Source organism: Amblyomma americanum, chromosome 2 (genome assembly GCF_052857255.1).
Source record: "Amblyomma americanum isolate KBUSLIRL-KWMA chromosome 2, ASM5285725v1, whole genome shotgun sequence".
Taxonomy (NCBI): domain Eukaryota; kingdom Metazoa; phylum Arthropoda; class Arachnida; order Ixodida; family Ixodidae; genus Amblyomma; species Amblyomma americanum.
Genome location: NC_135498.1, coordinates 81,198,244 through 81,224,042, shown reverse-complemented (window position 1 = coordinate 81,224,042; position 25,799 = coordinate 81,198,244). Strand labels below are relative to the sequence as shown.

The window sequence follows — 25,799 nt, the reverse complement described above, 5'->3', positions numbered from 1 at the left end:
CAAGTTGAGCTTCAGAAGAAAAAGCAATGTAGGACTGAATCTAGATAAACAATCAGGGGGAAATTTTTACTCAGAAAAGCAATTGGAAGTAGCAGCCAAACAAATCGAGAAAGTAATTTTTGAGGATAGTGAAACAGAATGGACTTATACCAAATTAACTCGATTACTGGAGCTAGAGCTAGCTAAGGTGGGAGTAAAGCTAAAAGGGAAAAGATGCAAACCCAAGAGTTGGTGGGATGAGGAGGTCAAGAGGGCAATAGAAAAGCGCAAGGAAGCATCCAGGGAACACAGATATTCCAAGAAGAGGGGGGAACCAAAACCCGAAGTAGACAGAAAATGGGATACCTTCATAAAGTGTAGAAGGGACGCATCCTATTTGATTAATGAGAAAATTAGAAGAAAGGGTGCCCAATGGATGTCAAAAGTAAATAAAAAGGATAGAAAAGCAGCCCAAAAATTCTGGAAACATCTAAATGCAATGAGTAATAAAACTAGGCTAGAACAAAGGTTTATTGTTACAGATGAGGGTATTCGACTAGAAGGGGATGAAGCAATAAAACACATAGGAACAAGGATGACGGAAAAATTTTCAGCAAAGCACGTGGTACATAATTTATCGAAGGAGGATAGACCGGTTACAGCAATAGCTTCACTTGAGCAAGGAGAGTGGGAAAGGGCAGAGAAGAAGGTTCCTAGTGGCACATCAACAGGACCAGATGGTATCCCGATTATGTTGATAAAGAAGTTAGGACCAAAATCCAAGCAAACATTAATACAGGTAGTGAACAAAATGATAGTGGATGAGAAAGTCCCCGATGAATGGCGATTAAGTAGAATGAACATGATATATAAGGGAAAGGGGGACAAAGCAGACGTAAGTAACTATCGCCCCATAACAGTGACGTCTGTGGTTTACAGGGTGGTGATGCAAATTATAAAGGATAGACTGCAGGCTTGGGTGGAGAACGAGGGGGTGCTAGGGGAACTACAGAATGGGTTCCGGAAACAAAGGAGGTTGGAGGACAATCTATTTTCATTGACACAGTGTATAGAAATTGCGGAAAAGGAACATAGGCCCTTATTGCTAGCATTTCTGGATATTAGGGGAGCCTATGACAACGTTACTCAGGAGCATTTGTGGGACATATTGGGCACATTGGATGTGGAAAATGGAGTAATTAATCTTTTAAAAGATATATATAGAGGTAACAGAGTGCTCATAAAATGGGAAAAAAATGTATCAGGGCCTGTAGAGATACAGCGGGGGCTTAGACAAGGATGTCCTCTGTCCCCTTTGTTGTTCATGATGTACCTGCAAGGTTTGGAGGCCAAGCTAGAGGGGAGCGGACTAGGTTTCAACCTATCTTTTTTCAAGCAAGGGGAATTGATTAAACAGACATTACCGGGACTAATATATGCGGACGATATAGTGATAATGGCTGACAACAAGGAAGACCTGCAGAAGTTGTTAGACATATGCAGTACAGAGGGAGATAGATTAGGCTTCAAGTATAGTAAGGAAAAATCTGCAGTCATGACATTTAATGAAGAGGGCGGCGAGCATAGAATACAGGAGTTCGTGCTAAAGGTAGTGAATGAGTACAAGTATCTTGGGGTGTGGATAAATAACAGTGTTGAGTATCTGACAGAGCATGAAAAATATGTAATGAATAAAGCTAGTAGGAATGCAGCTGTCATGAAAAATAGGGCACTGTGGAATTACAATAGGTATGAGGTGGTAAGAGGGATCTGGAAAGGGGTGATGGTCCCTAGCCTGACCTTCGGGAATGCGGTCCTGTGTATGAGGCCAGATGTTCAAGCAAGGCTGGAAATTAGGCAACGGGGAGTAGGGAGGTTAGCTTTGGGAGCACATGGCAATACACCAAATCAGGGGGTACAGGGTGATATGGGATGGGCGTCTTTCGAGAGCAGAGAGGCTAGCAGTAAGATAGCATTTGAGGAACGATTGAGAAGGATGGAGGAAAAGCGGTGGGCTAGGAAAGTTTTCAGATACCTGTATATAAAGAATGTTGACACGAAATGGAGAAAGCGAACTAGAAAATTGACAAGCAAATATCTGGACAGCAGTAAGGGGGCAAATCAGCAATTATCGGTTAAGAAAAAGGTTAAAGGAACAGAGAGAGCTTTGTGGAAAACAGGGATGCTGACGAAATCGGCACTAGAAACATACCGGACCTTTAAACAGGAAATTGTCAAAGAAAATATCTATGATAATTGTAGGGGAAGTTCTTTGTTGTTTGAGGCCAGGACTGGAGTTTTGCGGACTAAGACGTATAGAGTCAGGTACCAGGAGATAGACACTTTGTGCATTGCGTGCGGAGAGGAGGAGGAAACGGCTGAACACTTGATACTTTTCTGTAAAGGGCTTCACCCTACAGTGGAAGGCAGCGGGGCTGACTTACCCAAGGCATTGGGGTTTAGGGATAGTGAAGGGAAAGTGGATTTTAAGAGGTTAGAAGTAACCAAGCGAAGGTTATCTGATTGGTGGCTAAAAGCAAGACAGGAGTAAAATTTCACAAGACATGGCTAGGTGGCTTGAGCCACCGCCCGATGTAAAGGGTTCAGCCGTATCCATCCATCCATCCATCCATCCAATTTCGTTTTCAATGGCTGGGAGACTGTGATGCGCGGCGCCCGATTATTCTGTTTCATTCTTTTTTCGGGCTTTGAGCAACAACTTTTAGCTCGCTAACGACAAAAAACATGTTTTGGATGTCTCGAAGTGCAGCAAATGCTTAAAAAGTCTAGCTGACTTCCACATATTACTGAAAGATGATCATCAGTTTCGATTTCAAAATCTAAGAGCGTGCTGTGCACCCCGTTCTAACATGCCGTTAGGACCGTTTGTCTGCTGCATGACCAGTAACTTTTCGACGGTTTACAACAAAAGGAGCATGTTCGAAACACCCATATTGCAGCAAGTGCTTGAAGTGGCAAGAAATACCGCAAAATAAGTATTTACACTGCATGATGCATGGTTGCATATATTGTACTGTTGCCACTAGAAAGAAATAAACTACTTCGGACAAGCAAAAAGGGAAAATAATCCATGAGATAGAATAAGGACAAGAGGAAGTCCGGAATTACCTGAGCTCTCAACTGTAGCCAGGTGACCCGTGGCAAAGGAGGACTGCATATGGCGCTCAATGAATGAAAGCCGGAGACATCGCGGTAACCTGCCTGGGGAGTCGCAGGCCCGCAGGGCGCACATCCCTCATATCTAATGTTCTTAGAATTTTGCGAAGCGCGCGTTTGTTATAATCTTGCTGCGGAACATTGCGAGAGATGTTTCGATCGGGTGAAGCAGATCTTGCAGCCTAGCTGCGCTGTTTCTAGTCATGCATTTTTCCGACGAGCTTTCGCCGAACGGTACGTACCTCCTTGAATAACGTTGACAATTAAATTTCAAATAAACCCATGCCCTTCTTCTCTATACTTTTGGCTAGAAACACAGCTCACTATAGGTTCCTGTGTGATGCACACGCGCACAGTGACGTCGGGAGTAACACGTACAGCAGGCCTGACTGACCGGATTTATCCAAATGACAAGCACGTGCGTTGATGAAATGACAACTGGAACAAGGGGAGTATCACAAATGGCGAGCGACTTGTGAATATTAAAAAAAAAACTGCGCTTGAGAGCACATACACGAGCGCACTTACAAGGAAAAATGACATGCGTCGGTGCGATGAAGGCAGCGGAAATCATTTCTTATACTGCAGTTTCAAGAATTTTTGGGTAAGAGGTTTCTTGTACATCTTCGCAACTGCGTTCTTGTCTGTTATGTCGAGTGCATGGTTTGTTAGCAACGGTTTGATGAACTTCTTGCATATAATATGCAGTAGTGCTTCCCTGCGGACGCTATCCTCGTCTCCTCAGGTCAGGACAGGCAAACCCGGCCGCGATTTTATTCACACTAGTTGTAGAGCAAGCATGCGCCCAGTGGCCTTTGAAGATGCGTTCGGTCTTTGAGCATGATATCGAGGAACTTCTTGAGGGCATGTAACACTCTTCGGAGCTCTGACATCGGGTAAAAGGCTCCACCGCTGTCTTGGTGGGCAGTCAGTCTACATGCCGTAGCATTTCCTTGGCTGGAACTGCAAGCTACAAACTGCAGAATAATTTGATGTTGTGCTTGGCTGCCAGTCTTTTCCTCTAATTATCTTGAGCCGTCTTTCCCGGAGTTCTAAGTCAGCAGGAATTTCATGGAACGAAACGCCGGGCTTCTTGCTTCGCTGACTGAACATGCAAACCGGAACGCAACAGCAACGCATTTTCGCTCGCTACTGCCTCCAGCAACTGCAGTCATCGACGCGTTACTTGTCAAACGGTAACACTAAACACACCACACAAATAATATATGAAACAGCGCACCAGAAGGCATACTTTTTGTTGCAATGGCAATCACAATAAAATTCTGTGCTGCCTGCGTGTCGTCTGCTAGGATGGATGGATGGATGGATGGATGGATGGATGGATGGATGGATGGATGGATGGATGGATGGATGGATGGATGGATGGATGGATGGATGGATGGATGGATGGATGGATGGATGGATGGATGGATGGATGGATGGATGGATGGATGGATGGATGGATGGATACGGCTGAACCCTTTACATCGGGCGGTGGCTCAAGCCACCTAGCCATGTCTTGTGAAATTTTACTCCTGTCTTGCTTTTAGCCACCAATCAGATAACCTTCGCTTGGTTACTTCTAACCTCTTAAAATCCACTTTCCCTTCACTATCCCTAAACCCCAATGCCTTGGGTAAGTCAGCCCCGCTGCCTTCCACTGTAGGGTGAAGCCCTTTACAGAAAAGTATCAAGTGTTCAGCCGTTTCCTCCTCCTCTCCGCACGCAATGCACAAAGTGTCTATCTCCTGGTACCTGACTCTATACTTCTTAGTCCGCAAAACTCCAGTCCTGGCCTCAAACAACAAAGAACTTCCCCTACAATTATCATAGATATTTTCTTTGACAATTTCCTGTTTAAAGGTCCGGTATGTTTCTAGTGCCGATTTCGTCAGCATCCCTGTTTTCCACAAAGCTCTCTCTGTTCCTTTAACCTTTTTCTTAACCGATAATTGCTGATTTGCCCCCTTACTGCTGTCCAGATATTTGCTTGTCAATTTTCTAGTTCGCTTTCTCCATTTCGTGTCAACATTCTTTATATACAGGTATCTGAAAACTTTCCTAGCCCACCGCTTTTCCTCCATCCTTCTCAATCGTTCCTCAAATGCTATCTTACTGCTAGCCTCTCTGCTCTCGAAAGACGCCCATCCCATATCACCCTGTACCCCCTGATTTGGTGTATTGCCATGTGCTCCCAAAGCTAACCCCCCTACTCCCCGTTGCCTAATTTCCAGCCTTGCTTGAACATCTGGCCTCATACACAGGACCGCATTCCCGAAGGTCAGACTAGGGACCATCACCCCTTTCCAGATCCCTCTTACCACCTCATACCTATTGTAATTCCACAGTGCCCTATTTTTCATGACAGCTGCATTCCTACTAGCTTTATTCATTACATATTTTTCATGCTCTGTCAGATACTCAACACTGTTATTTATCCACACCCCAAGATACTTGTACTCATTCACTACCTTTAGCACGAACTCCTGTATTCTATGCTCGCCGCCCTCTTCATTAAATGTCATGACTGCAGATTTTTCCTTACTATACTTGAAGCCTAATCTATCTCCCTCTGTACTGCATATGTCTAACAACTTCTGCAGGTCTTCCTTGTTGTCAGCCATTATCACTATATCGTCCGCATATATTAGTCCCGGTAATGTCTGTTTAATCAATTCCCCTTGCTTGAAAAAAGATAGGTTGAAACCTAGTCCGCTCCCCTCTAGCTTGGCCTCCAAACCTTGCAGGTACAACATGAACAACAAAGGGGACAGAGGACATCCTTGTCTAAGCCCCCGCTGTATCTCTACAGGCCTTGATACATTTTTTCCCCATTTTATGAGCACTCTGTTACCTCTATATATATCTTTTAAAAGATTAATTACTCCATTTTCCACATCCAATGTGCCCAATATGTCCCACAAATGCTCCTGAGTAACGTTGTCATAGGCTCCCCTAATATCCAGAAATGCTAGCAATAAGGGCCTATGTTCCTTTTCCGCAATTTCTATACACTGTGTCAATGAAAATAGATTGTCCTCCAACCTCCTTTGTTTCCGGAACCCATTCTGTAGTTCCCCTAGCACCCCCTCGTTCTCCACCCAAGCCTGCAGTCTATCCTTTATAATTTGCATCACCACCCTGTAAACCACAGACGTCACTGTTATGGGGCGATAGTTACTTACGTCTGCTTTGTCCCCCTTTCCCTTATATATCATGTTCATTCTACTTAGTGGGTCATCATGTTCATTCTACTTAGGATGGATGGATGGATGGATGGATACGGCTGAACCCTTTACATCGGGCGGTGGCTCAAGCCACCTAGCCATGTCTTGTGAAATTTTACTCCTGTCTTGCTTTTAGCCACCAATCAGATAACCTTCGCTTGGTTACTTCTAACCTCTTAAAATCCACTTTCCCCTCACTATCCCTAAACCCCAATGCCTTGGGTAAGTCAGCCCCGCTGCCTTCTACTGTAGGGTGAAGCCCTTTACAGAAAAGTATCAAGTGTTCAGCCGTTTCCTCCTCCTCTCCGCACGCAATGCACAAAGTGTCTATCTCCTGGTACCTGACTCTATACGTCTTAGTCCGCAAAACTCCAGTCCTGGCCTCAAACAGCAAAGAACTTCCCCTACAATTATCATAGATATTTTCCTTGACAATTTCCTGTTTAAAGGTCCGGTATGTTTCCAGTGCCGATTTCGTCAGCATCCCTGTTTTCCACAACGCTCTCTCTGTTCCTTTAACCTTTTTCTTAACCGATAATTGCTGATTTGCCCCCTTACTGCTGTCCAGATATTTGCTTGTCAATTTTCTAGTTCGCTTTCTCCATTTCGTGTCAACATTCTTTATATACAGGTATCTGAAAACTTTCCTAGCCCACCGCTTTTCCTCCATCCTTCTCAATCGAACCTCAAATGCTATCTTACTGCTAGCCTCTCTGCTCTCGAAAGACGCCCATCCCATATCCCCCTGTACCCCCTGATTTGGTGTATTGCCATGTGCTCCCAAAGCTAACCTCCCTACTCCCCGTTGCCTAATTTCCAGCCTTGCTTGAACATCTGGCCTCATACACAGGACCGCATTCCCGAAGGTCAGGCTAGGGACCATCACCCCTTTCCAGATCCCTCTTACCACCTCATACCTATTGTAATTCCACAGTGCCCTATTTTTCATGACAGCTGCATTCCTACTAGCTTTATTCATTACATATTTTTCATGCTCTGTCAGATACTCAGCACTGTTATTTATCCACACCCCAAGATACTTGTACTCATTCACTACTTTTAGCACGAACTCCTGTATTCTATGCTCGCCGCCCTCTTCATTAAATATCATGACTGCAGATTTTTCCTTACTATACTTGAAGCCTAATCTATCTCCCTCTGTACTGCATATGTCTAACAACTTCTGCAGGTCTTCCTTGTTGTCAGCCATTATCACTATATCGTCCGCGTATATTAGTCCCGGTAATGTCTGTTTAATCAATTCCCCTTGCTTGAAAAAAGATAGGTTGAAGCCTAGTCCACTCCCCTCTAGCTTGGCTTCCAAACCTTGCAGGTACAACATGAACAACAAAGGGGACAGAGGACATCCTTGTCTAAGCCCCCGCTGTATCTCTACAGGCCCTGATACATTTTTTTCCCATTTTATGAGCACTCTGTTACCTCTATATATATCTTTTAAAAGATTAATTACTCCATTTTCCACATCCAATGTGCCCAATATGTCCCACAAATGCTCCTGAGTAACGTTGTCATAGGCTCCCCTAATATCCAGAAATGCTAGCAATAAGGGCCTATGTTCCTTTTCCGCAATTTCTATACACTGTGTCAATGAAAATAGATTGTCCTCCAACCTCCTTTGTTTCCGGAACCCATTCTGTAGTTCCCCTAACACCCCCTCGTTCTCCACCCAAGCCTGCAGTCTATCCTTTATAATTTGCATCACCACCCTGTAAACCACAGATGTCACTGTTATGGGGCGATAGTTACTTACGTCTGCTTTGTCCCCCTTTCCCTTATATATCATGTTCATTCTACTTAATCGCCATTCATCGGGGACTTTCTCATCCACTATCATTTTGTTCACAACCTGTATTAATGTTTGCTTGGATTTTGGTCCTAACTTCTTTATCAACATAATCGGGATCCCATCTGGTCCTGTTGATGTGCCACTAGGAACCTTCTTCTCTGCCCTTTCCCACTCTCCTTGCTCAAGTGAAGCTATTGCTGTAACCGGTCTATCCTCCTTCGATAAACTATGTACCACGTGCTTTGCTGAAAATTTTTCCGTCATCCTTGTTCCTATGTGTTTTATTGCTTCATCCCCTTCTAGTCGAATACCCTCATCTGTAACAATAAACCTTTGTTCTAGCCTAGTTTTATTACTCATTGCATTTAGATGTTTCCAGAATTTTTGGGCTGCTTTTCTATCCTTTTTATTTACTTTTGACATCCATTGGGCACCCTTTCTTCTAATTTTCTCATTAATCAAATAGGATGCGTCCCTTCTACACTTTATGAAGGTATCCCATTTTCTGTCTACTTCGGGTTTTGGTTCCCCCCTCTTCTTGGAATATCTGTGTTCTCTGGATGCTTCCTTGCGCTTTTCTATTGCCCTCTTGACCTCCTCATCCCACCAACTCTTGGGTTTGCGTCTTTTCCCTTTTAACTTTACTCGCACCTTAGCTAGCTCTAGCTCCAGTAATCGAGTTAATTTGGTATAAGTCCATTCTGTTTCACTATCCTCAAAAATTACTTTCTCGATTCTTTTGGCTGCTACTTCCAATTGCTTTTCTGAGTAAAAATTTCCCCCTGATTGTTCATCTTGCTTCAGTCCTACATTGCTTTTTCCTCTGAAGCTCAACTTGATACGCTTGTGGTCACTACCTAGACTTCTGGAACCATCTTCATCTATGCTCATTACCCCTAATCTGTTATACATCCTCTGTGACATTAGTGCATAATCTATCGTCGAGTGCAGACTCCCCGCCTCCCATGTTATGAGCCCTTCACACTTCTCGGTGCTGTTGCATACAACTAAATCATGCCTGTCACACATGTCCTGCAGCATGCTTCCTGTCGAATCCGTGTACCCATCCAGGTCTTCTATGTGTGCATTCATGTCACCTAATATAATTATCTCGCCCTGTCCTCCTAGCTCATCAATGTCGCTTGCAATACATTCTAACATTTTCCTGTTTTCCTCTCTGGCATTGACCCCTGTCCACAGGTATACAAAGCCAAGGAGTGTTAGCTTGCCTGCCACTGTTCCTTTTAGCCATAAATGTTCCCTGCATCCCAGTCTAACCCTTTGAAAATTCATACTTTTATGAATGAATGCCCCAATTCCAAAGTGGGTCATCTGACAGCGCCGCCGTACGGCGGACGCGCGCTCTACCGCAAGCAGAAAAACCCCTGACGTTTCAGACATGGTTCTTCAGGAGGCATTGGTTTAGATATGCTACCAAGTTCAATCGTAATTTGAGAAATATATATAGAAAGTAACAGTAATCAGAGTATTATTTTATTTTTAGAAGTTAGATATTTTGCTTCAGGTGCAGGTGCAATATCCACATCCGTAGCCAGTAGCCACACATCTCATCTGTAGAGGAGGAGGAGGAAGAGACAAAAGTGTTTTGGACTGGGATGACTGCAATTGTGCGGTTTAGTTTTTATGGAAATATGTTCTTACATTTTTGGTGGCTGTAAAACCGTGGCTCCAACCTAATGCCATCTCCCCCTCCCCTACTTCCGTAACATCGCCTGGTAAACTACCGAAGGGTAAGCTTTAAGAGTTGTTTGTTTGCCTTGAGACTGCCCGAGTGCCAGAAGCACATTTTGAAATTTGGGAAAAGAAAAAGGCATTAATCCTGTTTGTAGCCCGGAGGCTACTCTGCAGTAGACGATGGGCACATATCTGAAAGCACAGGAGCATCACAACTCAAGAAGTCGCGCATTGCGCACAGGTGCGAGCGATCGGAACGTGGGTAACGTTGTGTGCCTTGCCGTGCCGGAAGGCCAAGTGCGAAGAAATAAGTGCGCATGTAACTTCTTCTGTTGGTTTTCGTTTCTCGCCTTGCAACGTAGCACATTCTTGAAAGGAACTATGTTTTCCTTGCTGCAGAGTTGTGTGCGTACGGCAAACTGTCAAAGGGATCGCGAACATCAACGCCAGCGAACCGGCTGTGCCAGTCTCGCCCATGGACTCACTTTGAAAAGACGTTTGATTTTTCAGAACATGCATTGTTATAAAAAGTTATAATCAGGTCATTTTTTTTTCTTTTTCTGCTCATTCTATGTAGGCTACCCGCCTTCAGCTATTGATTTTGCCGTTGCATATTCGCTGTAAAACACGAGTGAGACCAGAGGGTCAATTAGAAAGGAAGTATTAAAAAAATAGTTATCATGCCCTCTGATTACATGTTATGTCGTTATGTGCTCCAAGGAATACCAGACTCAGTGAAAGCTGGACATGTTCGTAAATGGTATTATTTACGGCGCTTAAAACACGGGAATTACCATTTCAGCTGAGGAATTTCTGTTTCTGTTCAGGACATTTAATGTTGCCCATTGCGTAAAAAGTGAGCTCATATGAAGGATAAAAGGCAAGCAGCACGAATGAAGTTAACCAATGGGCAGTATCAAAATTTCCAATTGTGATACCTGTATGTTTTTTAACTTCTACCCTGTATCATAGTTCTTTGTATTCCAAGACCCCATCCCCTGTGTTGTAACTCCGTAAACTTGTGTGACTGATTTCATCTTCCCAGGCTTCAAGATGAGTGACGTCCTGGACATACTGGACGTGGAACGTCCCAGCACCCCTGAGGTCAGCAAGGAGACCATCCTGGGCACAGATGCTCGGAAAGTAAGTGCGACTCATGGTTTCTTACTTCAGACAATGGACAGTTGTGATAAGGGAGCAATTATTTATTAGTTTTCACCCATGCACAGCCATATAGAGGAAAGCTATACAGCTTTGACAGAAGCTTTGCTGTTGAAGAATTTGCCCTGCCATCTGGTAGCCTTCCTAGTTAGCTTAGTTGGTAAAGCAACTGCCCTGTGTAAGCAGTGGTCCCTGGTTCAAATCCTTAACCAGAAGAATTTTTCTTCGACTGAGAAGCTTCTGCGAAAACTGTATAGCTTTCCTTTGTAGCCGTAAGGCTGCACTTGGGTGGATGCTAATTAGCAATTATGCCTTTGTTACAAATTTACTCCACCTGGGGAATCCTCTGAAACCCATTGGAGTGGTCTTTTTTTTTTTTTTTTGATGGTGGTGTTGGTAAGGACTTGAAAGAGGCCAAAAAATCAAACGAGCAATTGCAAACAAAGCAGTCAGCTATGGAAAAAAAAAATGATAAGAGACGGGGAGAGAGCAGAGTGGGTTAGGAAACAAGCATGATTTCATGATATCTAAGTCAAAATCAAGAAGAGGAATTCATCATGGGTAGGGCATGTAATGTGAAGGCAAATGTAACCGGTAGTTTCTTAGGGTAAAGGAGTGCTTCCAATAGAATGCAAGCAAAGCAGGGGCCAGCAGAAAGTCATTTGGGCAGACGAGATTAGAAAGTTTGTCGGTATAGAAGGCAAGACAGTATTAATTAGAAATCAGTGGGAGAGGCTTTTGATTTGCTGTGGAGGTAGCTCGGCTGTTGATGATTGAATTCTTTCTTAATGGTTTGGTCTTAATACATGCTTACTTTGACTGGAAAGCTTTCGTTATAATGAATGTCTGTGTTAAAAATGCTTCTCTTGCATTGTCTTCACAGAACAAGCTGATGCAGAAGCGGAAGCTCATAGAGGCCACCTTCAAGCGACCTGAGGGGATGCACCGGGAGCTCTACGCCTTGCTGTTCTCGGATGCTCGGTACGGATGTGCCATTGTTTTTACGGGGATTTTGACTAGTCTGGACATATTGTGAGAGAAAAGATAGCGCTCATGAGACATAGCGTACCACCAGAAATCTAGGCGAGAAGCGTAATACATAGTGATTGTTCCTTCATTTTTCATCCATTTTAGAAGCAACTGTTCTTTGTACGAATCGGTGCAGGAACCGCTTTTGTACTGTCACTGTGTCAGTGCAATGCCAGTGTGATTGTTTCTCTTCATAAACATTGGTGCCTCCTCTTTATAAACAAACTGATGGCTGATATGCTTATGGCAGGCTTACTGACAGGTATATTCCTGTGCAGGTGCATAGTCTGGTGCTTAATATGCTGAATATAGGGAGCCAAATATTGTCCACATGAGCTTTGTGTTCGTAGTGTCTGAACGGCATAGAGGGAACTGAAGGACGTCAGACAAATTTTGTCTCAATTCATGAGAGGAATGCCTAGAACAGCCTCTCTACACGAGCTGCCACACGAAGCTTATTTTCTGTTCCGCTGCTGCATCAGCTGTGCTATTGCTCTGACTGGTTTTCACGTCAGTGTTTGTGCTTATAGAAAGCCAAGATAAAGATGCCTCTGTCACAAACTGCGTGTCTTGTGCAGTCTAACCGTGTGTTGTGCTTATTGCCGGTTCTGTGCGCAGCGACAATCCACCACTGTTGCCGACTGACAGCAGCCAGGGCTACAAGCGCAACAAGGCCAAACTTGGCATCAGACGTGTGCGGCCATGGCGCTGGATGCCATTCACCAATCCAGCCCGCAAGGCACGTTGCTTGCTTTTCATGAGGGGCGCATTGCAGTTTTTGTTAGGCAGATGGCAGGGGGAAAAAAAAAAAAGAGAGGGGGGGACCATGCATTTATTTTGCTCTGGTTTTCTGAGAGTTTAGGGAACCACATATGACTGTGGCTGTTGATGCCGCTTTCCAGCCCAGCTCACGAGGCACACTCTTTCTACTGAGAAATGGTTCCTACTTTTTGCAAAGTCAATAACGAGGAATTGAGAAGAAATCATTTGTTAATTTTGCTTCACCACATTGTGAAAAGCACTAACGAATGTTCCCAGGAACACGAGTTGAAATGACATTTTATTAGAAGAGAGCAGATGCCCCTCTCTTGCCATTCCTGTTCCATCTTTCTGCTTCAGACATTATAATGCTCACTTTCAAAGGGCTTGATGAGTTTAGTGTAATTCTGGGAAATTAGCACTTTGTTCTCTCATTAGCAAATCTTTGCACATTCTTTGTTCATCGCTTGTTAATACAACAGAACCTCGTTGATATGTTCCGGGTAATATAGGCTTAAAATCATGAGCAATAAAAAAGTCCCTGTCGTTCTTTCATTATTTCTACATTGCATGATTTCCTGGCAACTACATTCAAAATCTTGGCAAATTCTGGTCATATAATACTTTTAACAACCAGCATCAAATGTGCCAGTTTATAAGCGAGCCCCACATAGGGGCACACAATATGAAGAGCTGGAATGCAGTCACCCACTGCAATGGCTTCTCTGCGTTGCTTAGGCATAATGGCGTGAAGCATGAAAAAAAAAAGAAATGAAACTGCACTCTAACCTCAAGCAAGTGTGCCACAGGAAGAGAAAAAACTATGATGCTATCTTTGCAGCGCCTAAGATCAAGGGAGCAAGGCATCCAGAAACTACAACATGCTTACATATGAGTGGGCCGGGCTTAGGCAATGCGGCATGAAGAGCAAAAATGCTATGGCACTCAGCCGCCGTGGCAGCTTCCCCACGGTGCGTTGATGTTTGGTTGACGCATCAAAAAGAAAAAATACGAGAGATCCCAGCTATTTTCGACATTGCCATCGACAGACCGGATGTGATGCAAAGTTTCTTTCGTGATGAGGATACGTACTGAATTACGCGAGCACTAGAAAAGGAGCTGTTCAGATGTGCCAAGATATCCGAATTGACATATTTATGAAGTGAAAGTCAATAAATGCCTTTGTGCCTCATTCATCAGTTAAACTTCTCAAAATCTTGGGTGCTTGGATGATATGCTTTTCCCCCACATATCTTTTATATCTAATTAACAAAATTCTACTGTATTATATGCCTCTAATATTTGTTCTGTCCTTGTTTGACCTGTCCACCCATGCCGCTGTTTCTCGCTTTTTCTTTTTTTCTTCCATCTTCATTTGTAGCTGGACTGCGCATAGTCAGCATCCGTGCAGACCTTTAAAGCTTCAGGTTCCTCTTTATGATTGTCAAACTTCTTTTTTTTTTTTATAGCAAGCATGTTGGTTTTGCAAAGGAGTGTCTGCCTCATAAAGCATAGCCGTAACAATGGACTGTCATTGTATTTTTATTATTATTTTGATTTTGTGGCTGACAGTGTTTATGAGGGCATGCATCCAGTCACAAAAGAGTTGGAAGTTCTGCGCACATTTGTGTCGGCCAGCTTGAACGATAGAACACAGACGACGTAAAGAAGCAGGCAGGGCACAATGCTCTCCTGTCTGCTTGCCTGCCCAAATCGAAGGGCACCAACCAGCCCTGAAACATGCCAGCGCACACCCATTCATGCTCCAGCGTAGAATTCATTTGTGAGGCCTGCAAGTTGCTTAGGAAGGCTCACTGTGGAGGAATGTACAACTTGAACAGCATTTGGTAACAATGAGCCACGGCTTGCCATGTCCTGTACTACTCCGCTGACCAACCAGAGCGGTAAATGAAACCGGCCTTTTAATGTTTGATTATGCCAGACAAGCAAGAGGCATCAAAATTCTTGGTTATAATTTAGTCTTGTGATTTGCTTCTTGTTTGGGTTACAAGAAAAAGTTTTAACAATGGACTACTTTTTGTCGCGGAGGAATTCTGTGTGGCAGTCATGAATATGGGCGAAGCTGCACTGCAGAACTTGAGTTGTACCAGACTGTAATTAATATGGTGTGGTCTGTCCCTAGGCTTGCAACTTTTCAGTTCTAGGGCTTGTTGCTTTGCTCTTTTTTTTCTTTTTAATTTCAGAGGTGACTTGCCACAAGACATAGATGCCTTGAATGTACACTCTGAAGATGATGTTTCATGGTTGTCCATTATCATATATATAGCCAGCATTGTTAGCAGGATGTAGCACTGTGACAAAGACCTGTGCTCAGACAAAATCGGGAATGCTGTAGTTGCAATACTGGACCGGACCATGCTATTAGTTATTTGTCACTTATTTGGTCCATAGTCAACCTGACAGCATGACCATAAGCCAAGTTTGGTAAGGTGCTAAAAGGAAGAGCTGTGAACAGGATCCTATACGTGAGCAAGCTGCAATATCATTACAGTGCTGACTATAAAGTGCTAAAGAAATTACCAGAGATTAGTTGGGCTGTGCATGCTGGTCTTGTGCAGGGAGAAGTTCGAACTTCTTTACATAGAAAGTGCTGTTATCTCTAAAAGCACTGTACAGTGAAACCTCGTTAATCAAGACTCACTTAAATCAAACTTAAAAGGCTTGCCTTAATTTGAGTTGTGCATAATTCAAACAAATTTTTAGGCTTCATCAAGTTCGAATTATTGATAGTCAGCTGTAACAGGATTTCCTTTTTCGAGCGGAGTGGTTAGTCCTTGCGCATGAAAGGTTGCATGGGTCAGCTTTATCAAGATTTCTTGCCCCGGTCTGTTTCCACTATGGCTGAAGGTTAGCTTCTACCTTCAACCATATCTTTTTGTGCAGGATGGAGTCATGCTGTGCCACTGGCGAAGATTGGCTGACGAAGGCAAAGAATACCCCTTTGCCAAGTTCAACAAGGTAAGTAGCGTTGCTATAACTATTGTCTTTTTCTTCCTTTTGACTTCTCAGCTGTCCAATGATTTTCATCTCTTTTGTGTTAGTGTTTTGCTAGACATCAAGCTAGCAAGCTGCTATGCAACTTCGCATTGCGAGTCTGAGCTCTGGCAGAATTGGCAAAAACATTTGCGGTAATGAAGGTTTTAATGCTCTACCACTGGGAAGCTGCTCACAGGACACAGATGAACACAGTCTTGTGTTCTTCGTTTGTTTTCAGGGTGCAGTTTCTCACTGGTAGTGCATTGAAACCTTCAGTACGTGTAACCAGCTAGCCCCAGTTGTCGCCTTATTTGTGGTAACTTTTTCTTACCGGTAATATGGATGCGATTGAGGTAAACTTACATTTGTGAGACCTTTCAACACTTGTTGTTTGCCGTCTTGCTGCGTGTGAGAAAAATGTCTCTGCTAATCATCACTGCAAGGGGGGGCCACTAGCAAGAGGAAGCAAATTCATTTCAGACAGTCCTCAGTTCTGTGATCAGAAAAATAAAATGAAAATAAAATGAAGTTAGGGAGGCAAGCTGTGTGTGTTGATTTTGGAACTGACTGTTGAAAAGGCCCAGCAATCGGTTCTTGTGGATTCTGTGTTATTGAGCTACGAGATGTGCACACTTTCCGCTTTTGTTTGATTAGCCACGAAAGCGGAAACTGCAGAGTCACAACCACCTGAATTTCCTCTCGGACATTGCATGTGTATAGGAAATGAACAGTGCAGGCTGCACTTGTTAGTGGTGCAGTGCTTTGTTAGATTTCATATCTTTATAAGGAAGCTGTAGGGAGATTTATTTTTCATGCCCTCATATGCTGTGTTCTTTTGCAGCTTGGTGTACAGTAATTGTTCCCAGTGCAATGTGTAGCAGTCACAGTTGAACTGCAGTGTAATAAATGAGTCCGTATGAGTCCGTGTTGGGTATAACAGATAACACAGGCATAAAGTTATAAAAAATGGCAAGCAATGTTAAGCTACTAGCTGAAACTGAACCTTGATTATGTACTGGGTTGGACTGGGTTCGGGTACTAAGATCATAGTAACTGTCTTGAACAAATCCAGAGAAAGGCAGTAAGATTTATTTATTTTAAACAGTCGTCATCTGATCGACCTGATCAAAGGTAATGAAATTTACCTGCTAGAAGCAAGGAGAAACTCAGACTTGAACTTCTTTCCTCACTACATAACCATCCTTTGATCCTATCATATCTATCACTGCCTGTGGTGTGAAAGGCTCAGCACTTGTCACCATTTGTTGAAATCATAATGGAGTGTAATTCTGTCTACGCATTATGCTGCATTCTTCCTTTTTTGCAACACAAATAATTTTGTCCTGCTGTTTTGCTCATTGCACAATTTGCCCCCTCCTTGGGTTATTAAAGATTCACATTATTGTGCAAAGGTAATTTAAATAAATGACATGCTGTAAATCTCTGTGGATATAACAAAACTGGTTGTAACAAAATGGTTTTGGTGTCCCTTCATCTTTGTTATCACAATGTTTAACTGTTCCTAGTACTGAGTCCTAAGTGTACCAAGTTACTGTTTGGTGATTTTGTTTTCGTTCTTGTGCCTTTGGTTTTTGTCTGTCTCAGTACTGTTTGTTTCTGATGCTTGCACACATTTGTCATGCACCTCCGTCCACAAAATGGCACCTTATCCTCACATGGTGAAAATAAATCTGACCGAGCAGCAGGTGCCTGTGCCAACCTACACGGAAGCGGAGTACCAGCAGCACCTGGCAAGCTCCCAGTGGAGCCGGGCTGAAACGGACCACCTGCTCGAGCTCTGCCGGCGTTTTGACCAGCGCTTCCTTGTCGTCCGGGATCGCTGGGACACCGCACGCTTCCCCACGGGACGCTCCTTGGAAGACCTCAAGGAGCGGTACTACGGCATCTGCCAGGTAAACTGGTTTGCGCATTGTTCTAAGTAGAGCAGTTCTATTCCATTCATATTGATTTGTGGCATAAATGGCGTTGAAGATATTAAGAGTAAAGAGTATTAAATTTAAAGAGTATTAAATTTAAAGAGTATTAAATGTTCAGCTGGCTTCCTTGTGACAGGGAAAGCTCTGCAGTTTTCTTTTTATTGAGCTGTCTAGCTCCTGCGCTAAGGTTCGAAGTTAGGCTGACGGGGAGTCGAAGTCTGCATCTGCTTCGTGTGAACATATCCTGCTCTTGTTTCTATTATCCTTTTTAACCCAATAAGCTACTGCAAAAATTTTATTTCCAGATTTATCAGGCTTCTGAGACCTCATAAAGGACAAAGCAGTGCTGTTTTTGTAAAGCCAGTACAAGAAGAAGGCATTAACAGTCGTCAAAAGAAACTGTGCTCTTGATGATTTTCATTTCAGCATGCTCATGTAATTTAAAATACCATAATTACTTGGTGTCATTTGCACACTTTTTTAAAATTGCAGCTACAAGAAAGGGGTGCTCACATTACGCGAAAGTTTTGCAGACGCGTCCTAAAAAACTCTACAAAGGTCATAACACGCAATGTACACTATATTTCCTCCTATATGCCAGCCCCTCCACCTGAACTCGCATCCCTTGCTGGCAAAAAAAAAAAAGGTTGACTCCAAATATAAGACACGTGTACCCCCTCCTGCCTCATCCAACGTTATGTAGTTTCCTGTGGGATGGCATGATGGCGCATGCGGAGCTTATAGCAATAAATGCACAACAATAGAATCGCAAAGCGAGCAGTCAGAGGCAAATGAAGATAAAAGGCAATCAAACAGCACCCTCGCGTGCGGCCCGGCTGACTAGTGGCAAACCGAACAGCAATCGGTTCGGTAGTTTCGGATTTCATCATGAGCCGGAGGTTAGCAGAAGTTTGCTCACGTGACTGCTTATCCAGGAAAGAACCACCAGTGCAAGCGAGCCGGATAAGCGGTGCGCAGTTCATTCTCCCCTCAACACTCTCACCTTTCACAGCCGCACACTTCAACACAGCTGCACCGATCTTCCCAAGCCTGCCTTGGGCACACCCGCGTGCATGCTGGTGGTCTGGCTCAGCAGGGAGCATAAAATATACGAGTAAAAGTCTTCTTTTTATAAACCCAGGTAATAAATTAGGGGCGCAAAAATTATGCAAGTAAATATGATAAGTACCTCTTAAGCAAAGTTTTGATCATATGACTCAATGTAGAAGCTATGGGTGTGTCTGCCAATTGTGAGGGGCATAAGACTTCTCATGCCTGCTGCCAGATGCCTGGAGAGTGTGCCTTTCAGAATTCCACTTGTAAATGCACCATTTTGGTGTCCAAAGCACTTTTTGCCGTTATGGTTGTGCGAGTTTTCCTGTTTGATTGGGCGTGGTTCCCCCTACTTTTTCTTTTTTTCCTGCAAATGAAGACCTTGGCTCGCGTCAGGGCTCCCCCTGGACAGGAACCCAAGGGGCGCGCTTTCGATGCTGACCATGAGCGTCGTCGCAAGGAGCAGCTGCTGAAGCTGTACGATCGCACCACAGAACAGGTGGGTTTGACTGGCCCATAGTTGCTGTGTTACTGTTTACTTTGCATGTCCCATGCCTCGGCACATACACTGCAGTGATACACACATGTATATGTACCTATTGGACTGACAGCGTGACTCTGACTGGGCTGTACTTCAGTCAGTCTGATTTCAGTTTTTCATATTTTTCCTAGCACAAAGATAGGCCGGCATGTGCTGTCTATAGGTTATCATAAAGTTGCTTGAGGATAGATTTGAAACATATTGACTAGCGCATACACAGACAGGGACCAAAGTAAGAGTAAGAGACAGTACACACGCTAGCTGGTCCCTGTCTGTGGTTGCACTGGTCAATATGTTTCACAGCTACAACCAGCTAGCCCAAATGAAAGCCTTGAGGATAGAGCCTCTTGGTGTGTTTTAAAAGCTACCAGGAGAGCTTTTCCACATTGACTCAAATATCGTAACATGCAGCCAATCAAGTGGAAGAGCAACTTTTGGGATACCCACGTGATGGTTTTGCTATGCCTACGCTGTACTTAGCTAACCACACCGTGCGTGATTGAGCCATGCTACGCATGCTCTGGTAACAAACTGTTAGAGGTCAGATCTGTATCTCTCATGCTTTAGAATGTTTTTTTCGCTTTTGTTGCAACCCCAGGCTGCTACTGTCAGCAACATTCAGATGCTCAGACAAACAATGGCAGCACCATATGTGAGGCTAACGAAGGCTTTACACAAAACCATTTTGCAGCATAAAACATAGGTGATTACTGGAGAACACTTGTTGAGCGTGCAGAGATATTTTCATGGTACATTTCTCCCATGTAAGTCGGTATAACTTGCAAAATTACTTCCAGCCACAATCAACTCTGCGGTACAACTAGAATCCTCCCTTCGCAGAGCGCGTCGAGAAACAATAGGTTGCCATTGTTTGTTTCATTTTGCTAGTGAACTTGTGCAACATTTTCATCTGCAGCATCGTCATGGCATGTGTACTGGAGGCAGGGTCTGTGTTGTTTGTTCGTATGCTGTGGTCCTTAATTGAAAAAAAAATTGTTGCAGACTTGGACTGGCAAGTGCTTCTTGCAGAAATGTTACATCGGCTTTTTATGAAAGAGATAGATGGAGGGAAAAATGGGAGAGTGGGGTGAAGAAGCCAAAGTTAACGACACATAATTCTATGCTATAGTGACATCCGGTCTGTGACAGCACCAACTCTAAGGCTCTAAGACACCGTGGTTTTGCATTTCTCTCTGGGTTGCGTGTTTGGTGTACCGGAGCAGGATTTACTTTGGGACGGCCGTTAGTGCTTGTCGCATTTGGTATGCAAACTCTGAATATTTTCTTTCTTTACTCGCTGACAGCAGGTTTCATGGACAAGGTGTCCTGTTGCTAGGCTTGTGTCAGGAGATTCAGTATTCAGTGACAGCCATTGCATCTGCAGATCAATGTGGATGAAACAATACAAAAAATACGAAGTAAAATTGCGCTTGACGCTAAAAAGTGTCCTGAGGGGGGAAAGTCAAGCTGGAATCTTTTGCTCCGTCATTTCTTCTGGGCCACAGCACAGTTTTGAGTCATGAGTGCGCTAATTATGAAATGTTCATGTTTTTGTTTGCCTATTTTTACGTGGGGATTATCCAAGAAGTAGTGAAGGAAACATGCTCAGCAACTAATAAGCCTGTCTGAACTCATGCAGGTGGAAGAAGAGCAGACACTCCTGGGTGAGCTGCGCAAAATTGAACTGCGGAAGAAGGAGCGCGAGAAGAAGACACAGGATTTGCAGAAGCTGATCACAGCGGCGGACAACAGTGCAGAGGCACGGCGCGTTGAGCGCAAGGGCCCCAAGAAGAAGCTCAATGTGCAGAAGAGTAGCCGCATCGAGCCGGGGGTGGGTTCTCCCTCCCTCTACTCATTTGCCGCCTATGAGGAGCCTTCAGTTGTGCTCAGGACCCTCGATTGCAGCTAATGTGAAGCATGTCAGAGTTTAGTGCACCTTTAACAAACCATATTGCAGCGCTTGATCTGCTTTTAGTTTGGCAAAGCACTTTGCGTTAAAGCAAAGTGTTTTGTTTGACAGGGCTTGTGTTAGAATAAGTTTTAGAAGAAGAGTTTCGCATGCGATTTCTGGTATACTGCACAATGGCGCATGACTGCTCTTGCTTATAGGTATGCTGCCCATATTTAGCGTTATTGAAAGAGATGTTCACCAGAACTGATGGCCCACATATGCATGAGATGGAGCAGTGCAAAGCGGTGAAACATCTGTGCTTGGCTAAATACTGGTGTCATTTCATGGGTCACAAGGCTTATATGGAACTCATGCCTTGCCTTTTGGGGTTTAGTTGTAGTGCTGTTTTTGGGTAACCTTCCTTGCTGGCATTTGTTTGGAGGTGTGGTAGCACAGTATAAGAAGTGCGCAGCAGGTGTTGTCCCCTTTCTCTGCTTCTTTACATATGGCATGTGCACTTTTTAACAAGCTATATTTGAAGAGGGCAGAGAGGGGCGACGCATGTTTGGTGACAATGGAGCGAATTGTCAGGTGGCCTGCATGTTGTAGCTGCTCTGAGGGAGCCGAGTGAAAGGAGGTTTTGATCCACAGGTTTAAGACATTCGAAGCTTTCAAGAAATGCTGAGCTTGGTCACTTGGTACTAAGGTATAGTGGAGTGTGTGAAAGTTGTCTGAACACATGCAATTGTGCGGGCCAGTGCCGTTGTTTTCACAGTGTTGCTGTACTCTTTTCGCTGCTATTGTATACTCGTTCGATTCTGCGGGAAAAAAAAATGGTGGTTTCATCCCTTCCTATCTCTCTGCTTTTTATGCATGCATTGCCCATTACATTCCTAATAACTGGGTAGGCCTAATTGGAGATCATTTGGAGAGGCATTTGTTGTGCGATGGATGGAATCTGGCTGATGATGGCGGTGATGATTTGCTTGTGCATGACTTAGAATTCACAATAATGGTCTCTTACATGCCTTCTTTTTTTTTTTTTTTACCTTGCTCCTTTTGCTGGCAGGCAGTGGAATCGGCAGGCATTCGGTTCCCAGACTTCAAGGCCTGTGGGGTATCCCTACGAAGTCACAGGGTGAGTTCAGAATAATCATTTATCTGTTTGTCATGTCATGTCTCGTGCTTCTTGGTGTTGGTAAAATGTGGCGATGCTTGTGATGGTGCTGTGTAACTTTCTGGAAACTGCAGAGTACTGTGGACTGTTTTTCTTTTGATTTTTTGTTTTACACGCTGAATTACTACAAAGAGTGTTGTGTACATACAACTGGCTTTTCCATGCTTTTGCTGGAAGAGCTGCTTATTGCACCTTTGTGAAATAACCTTTTCCGTCATTCTCAATCCTACCAGATGAAGCTGCCAGCGTCAGTGGGCCAGAAGAAGACAAAGGCCATTGAACAGCTGCTCCAGGAACTGGGTGTTGGTGAGTGTCGCATTCTCGTTCATAATTGTGGCTTCTTTTGCTGGCATGGGGTAAAAGGCTAAGTGGCTAATTGCCAAACATTTGTACTCCACGATTAGCAGCTGGTAGCGAGGTTCGGCTCAATAGAGAAGAAATGTGTGCAGTGTTTTCTGTCTGCTTGGCCGCCTTTGTAGATGTCTCTTTTGCATATTTGCTACTATGCTGTGATGCCAAAAAAACTAAATCCACATTGGCTGCATGTACCTACAAGACTGCCACACGCCTAGACATAGTGATGAAACAGGGAGAGTTGCGCACGTGCACATTGAGTGCAGGAAGCTGTGTCATTGCCTTGTTCTGCTTGTTGCAGCACATGCCTCATTCTAGTTTCAGGAGTAGATTTAAGAAAGAGCCTGCCATGACTTTTCAGCTGTTCTGGTTGGTCTGTTTTAGTACCGCAAGTGACACACCAGGCTCCAGGCCTCCCATTTTTTAAACTAGTTGGTGCGTAGACTTATAGACTTCTGTTTTAAAGCTAATGTAAGCCTCTTCTCAACTGGGGTTCTCAATTTTTGCAGCCTCGGGGAAACCCAGTGGGTTGCAGAAGCTGCCAAAGAACGCTGCATGTCCTGAATTCCATTCCTGCCATCCTAGCATGCATGCAAAAAAAAAGCAAAAATGTCATAATTCAATTTATAATCACTGGCTGTATCGTAAAACAGTCTGCTAAAAGCTATTAGGGTATGGTCAATCCCAAAATAAGGCAGGTGAAAGAAAGATGTGGTTTGAGCTGTGCATGTGTTCAGGTGCTCTGGGGACCCAGAAAGCACCCAAGGAACCCAAGAGTTCCGTGGAACCCAGTTTGAGAATGCTTGCTTCAGTTAAGCTAACTCGGCCAAAGCAGCTGCCACAAGTGCTGTCCCTCTCATTCCTTGTCTTATCTGCGCATGCAGAGCTGAATCCAACGCCAAGTGATGAAATATGCCAGCATTTCAACGAGCTGCGCAGTGACATGGTGCTTCTGTATGAGCTGAAGCTGGCCCTGGCCACCTGCGAGTATGAGCTGCAGACCCTGCGGCACCAGTTCGAGGTGCTGGCTCCCGACCGAGCTGCTGCCACTGCCGCAGCTGCTGGTGTCCCACCGCCCGGTGGGGGCACGGTGGCCGGCGGCGGCAGCAGTGGCAGCACCGGAGCGGGCATAGCCAGCACTCTGGGTGCCAGCACAGTGGAGCCAGGCTCCACAGCAGACATACCAGCACGAGGAATCTCGGAGATCCTCGACGTTGGTGCGACGCCTGGAACTCCCAATGTGAGTGCCATCAAAGCTGATTCACTGCTGACTCTAGCGTTGAATTGAACAAAGCCTGCTCATCAATTTGTAGACTTCCAATAGGACAGCTGGTAGCCAAAGTTTGCGGAACTCAAAAGCCATATCCAGATAAAATTTTCTTGTTGCTTGAGTGAACAGCGTGGCATTTAAAGTACTACACTGCAGTAGCTGCAGCAGAGGCTGCTAGGAGATTTACTGCTTTTTTTTTTTTTTCACAGCTTCCACATCCTGTAAACTTTTGCTGTGAATAGTCTTCCGTAAATGGAGGCTGTGGTTGGGCCATGCAACTAGAGCAGCTTTTGGTGGGGTTTAGTGTGGCACAATTACAGTATTAAAATGTACTAATTGTAATGGTTGCTGACAGGCAGCAAAAAGCTTTCATCTGCATTTTGTCTGTGCTGGCACAGCATATTTGTGCTGCCTCTGACCTCACAGCGCATGATCTTTTCATGTTTTGGAATTTTCTTGAGGTAGAGGGGACCTGCGCTTCGAGGAGAATCGAGCCACTTTTCAAGGCTACGTCCAGTTGCTATTTCCAATGACAGCCTAGATGCAGTTGCCAAAATAAAAGCTATACACAGGAGGAGGTGTAGCTTATATAAGTCTGTGATTTAAAGGCTGGAAAATGGAGTAATCTTAACCAAGCAGAAAGCCTCCTGACACATTTTTTGTCTGTGCTTTGCAGCGCAAGAGGAGGGCAGCCATTGAACAGAGCAATCTTTTGAAGAAGTTTAAGAAATCCTAAGTTCGTGGCCTCCATTGCTTAAATGAAGAATGCACACCATCGACTTGTAGCAAAAAAGTTTGAATAAACATCTTGGACCTATGTGACTCACTGGTCTTCATATTTTGGATTGCAGTGTGTTGTGAATTTGGTCTTCGGCATGAGCTCTGCAAAGTGGTTCTGCATGCAATTCCACTGCAAGACATTATCCAGGCATGTTTCACAAGGACAGGTGTGGGACTCTTGCTCCAATTGCGCCATTTTGATACAAACACAACTTCTTGCTCCAAACTACGCCACCTACAGTGAAGAGACGAAAATTGCGCCACTTTGTACCAGAACGGTCAGAACGACTTCGGCATCTGTGCTCCGGCAGCGGTCACGAACAGCAGGATCATTCGTTTTTCGAAAATAAAATGCAGCTGTTACATTCTGCACGGTGCGCACTTCCCGCACAGTTTCTAATAATTTTCATGCTCTTTTAGGCAGTTCGAGCTGGTGGTGTGCGTGCGACCACTCCCGAATTTCAGCTACGTTGCTGCTGATGCCGAGGAACTTAATGGGGTTGAGTGGGCCGAGCAGCGCGGCCAAGTGCATGGCATTTCATAACTTATGCACAAAACATTGAAAGGCAGGCTGACAGCAAACTCGGTGTTAACTGAACACTTTTACATTTACCAGCCCGTGGTCGATTGCCGCATCTCTGGGACTGTGGTGGCTCAAATTATGTTACCGCGCTTATCAGAGCGCGCGTTTGAGAGCGTTTTCGCCTGTCATAAGTGTCGACGCGGCGATGTGCAGTTCGATGGTAGCGCCACCATTGTTTTCGATTTTACGGGAAAGCCTGCACCGTGCTGCCATCCAGGCGTTTCACCAACACTGTTGAGTCATGAAAAGAATATGAATTGATAACCAAATGTTTTAGCCAACATTTCAAAATTTAAGATTCATTGTTACAGACTATATACTTTTTCTGCTACATACCACTGTTAAAAAATCTGCATTGCCTATTACTAAAATTTGCATTCTT

At 44.2% G+C, this 25,799-nt stretch overlaps 1 protein-coding gene across 1 annotated transcript; it reads left to right on the top strand.

The window, feature by feature from the left end:
* The first annotated feature begins 9,764 nt into the window (after positions 1-9,764).
* Positions 9,765-24,876, top strand: DMAP1 (DNA methyltransferase 1 associated protein 1). Its single transcript, XM_077654749.1, has 12 exons — positions 9,765-9,941; positions 10,931-11,028; positions 11,930-12,027; positions 12,694-12,814; positions 15,739-15,813; positions 17,535-17,744; positions 19,201-19,320; positions 21,002-21,193; positions 22,323-22,391; positions 22,664-22,736; positions 23,669-24,024; positions 24,731-24,876. Exons 2-12 carry the CDS (start codon positions 10,939-10,941, stop codon positions 24,788-24,790), a joined length of 1,464 nt encoding a protein of 487 aa, XP_077510875.1. The 5' UTR covers positions 9,765-9,941; positions 10,931-10,938; the 3' UTR covers positions 24,791-24,876.
* The last annotated feature ends 923 nt before the right edge of the window (positions 24,877-25,799 follow it).